This window comes from Olea europaea, unplaced genomic scaffold (genome assembly GCF_002742605.1).
Source record: "Olea europaea var. sylvestris unplaced genomic scaffold, O_europaea_v1 scaffold1816, whole genome shotgun sequence".
Lineage (NCBI taxonomy): Eukaryota > Viridiplantae > Streptophyta > Magnoliopsida > Lamiales > Oleaceae > Olea > Olea europaea.
Window position 1 is genome coordinate 147535 of NW_019235915.1, and position 2389 is coordinate 149923.

The 2389-nt window shown below is 33.7% G+C and overlaps 1 protein-coding gene across 1 annotated transcript in view; it reads right to left on the bottom strand.

The window, feature by feature from the left end:
- LOC111378452 (transcription factor MYB3R-1-like) overlaps positions 1-1959 on the bottom strand; it is an 8857-nt gene extending 6898 nt beyond the window's left edge. Inside the window, exons 1-3 of the mRNA XM_023001650.1 lie at positions 1884-1959; positions 286-380; positions 40-143 (exon numbers count right to left, since the gene is read on the bottom strand). Of these exons, the coding sequence (XP_022857418.1) occupies positions 40-143; positions 286-380; positions 1884-1959 (275 nt within the window). The remainder of the gene's footprint in view (positions 1-39; positions 144-285; positions 381-1883) is intronic.
- Positions 1960-2389: the final 430 nt, after the last annotated feature.

Genomic DNA, 2389 nt, shown 5'->3' on the forward strand with positions numbered 1-2389 from the left:
AAGAGCTAGAAATACCAAGAGAAGCTCCTTCAAGCTTACCTTTCACGACATTGCTTTCCAATACGTCCAGGAACATGCTTCGAAATGGTGGACCACTTTTTTGGCCCATATTTGTTCACACAATGGATTATCATTTCATCCTCCTGATCACATATTAAAGATATATCAGATGGGTACTCATAAGCCATAAAAAAGAACATTAAATTGTTGATGCCAGGATGAGGTAAAATTAAATTTAATGGAGAGAAAATCTTGTCGGAATAAATAAATTAAGAGTTTCCTAACCTCTTTTGACCAAGGACCTTTGACAAGTTCGGGATTAAGAACCTTCTGCCACCTGTGTAAGCATTGTACATCTGTTCGGTCCTTGAAACACTCCGCTACATATAGCATAATCTTAAACATAACATATTGTCTATGCAAAAAAATGTAGGCGATAGGAATTGAAGGTAAGAATTATACCAATAAAAAAATTATAATTTGAGAAATTGATTGTCATTTTGGCTAAGAAACCTACTTGACAATCTAAGTCACACCAAAAAGAATTATCAAAGTACTCATGGTAAAAGCAAAAGGCCACAGCTAATCCTCAGCATAATATGCCATTTGCATGATCTATACATGTATTTGGCATGGTGTTAATTCCGACTGGGATCATTTAGAAAATCTAATTCTCAATGCATCAAAAAGGAATCTCATAATTCTTCTCTTATATCAAACGTTATTATAGTTTTGTGCAAGGAAGAGTTTTGACAAACTCAACTAAGATTCAATTTTATCTCCATATTGTTGTCAAGCCATGATGGATCATTTCTGTTTAATACCAGTTACTCTGTAACTGTAAGGAATGCAAATATTCCTACTTAAAAAGGCAATAATACATTTTACAAAAAAATGCATGGCACTTGCACTTAATTGACCAAATTAAACAGTGATTGACTGAATTATTTTCTTATATATAGAAAGAAAGCATTCTTTCCCTGACATAGTTGGAAGTTCTTATTACTTAAGAAATTCAAGGATTTTGGAAATGGGGAAGACTCTTTTTTAATATTCTGATTCTGATTTCATTAATGACACACCCCATGCAATTAATGAGGTTAACACTGATTGCACAATTAGCAAGTTTATATTGTAAAATACTAGTTCCAAACGGTGAACTTGATTGTAATAATACAAGGCAAACTGTCCCTAAAATTGTATTAAATAAAATAATGTGTAAATATCCAGAGCATAAAATAGCCTCTGTGTCAGTCCCAGCTGTCCTCATTAACCAAAAAAATTCACAATCCATGCTATGTTTTTATACCACAGTCATGAGCAATCCTAAGCAGAACATAATCTTTAACGAGTTGTGTTAAACCAATAATGTTCAAAAGTAATATTTTCCCTAGCTAAAACATCCTCATTTTAGTTGCTCTAACTGTCACCATTAAGGTCCATTCTAACTGAAAAGGAGTTTCATTATTCATGCCATGTCTTGTCCTATAGTCACCTGTAACCAAGGCTGAATATACTACATAATGTTACTGTATGAGAAGCTTTGAAAATTAAACAAATTTTGCTATCTAGCTACGTCAACATGATTACCAAATGATATTTACAAAACCAATAAACAAAAAATCATGCATGTAGTACCAGACATTCCGTAAGTAACATATAATATTTTGACAGAAGCTGCAAATGTCTTTTATGAACTGATGATCAAAACTTAGTCAGTCTTCCTTTCTATGCAGTATTATGCTTGAACGTACGAGGGTTGGAAGAGGAGATTCATGGTGTTAGAAATAATAGATAAAATAAGAAGAGCAGAGATTAATCAAACATGTCTTTTTATTGTTAACCAAGTAGTAAAGGAGAGAAGCTTCAATTCTTTTTCCTACCGATCTTTTTCCAGTTTTTTCCTTTGAAACGTTGAACAGCCATGCGCAGTATCTCATCCTGTAGGGAAAAATCCATTCTGTTAGGATCACAAATTAAGAGGGGAAAAAATTCAAGCTACAGATTGGTCAAATTGTGGCCATTCTAAATGACCAGAATCCTGGAGAGCACACATTCTTTTGTATAATAAAGGAAAACTATAATGTGGTTTGTGGTGGTGGAGTGGGTCTTAGAAATGGAACATAAGGTGCCCTCTGCTTTTCAAATCTAAACATTTCTAACTATCCAAGTCACATCTTTAACAATGCCAAAAATGTGCACTCGTCTAAAAAATGTTAGCAGGTTTGGGGAGAAAATGAATGATAACATGATTTATCTCCAGAGAACATGTCTGCTGAGTATATCTTGCGAACATATCTATCTATTTTGAGCCAGCACACCATATGTTAGCCTAGTAGAACAATAAAACACTTGGGTCGACTCAAATTTTCAGCCATATTTAACATTA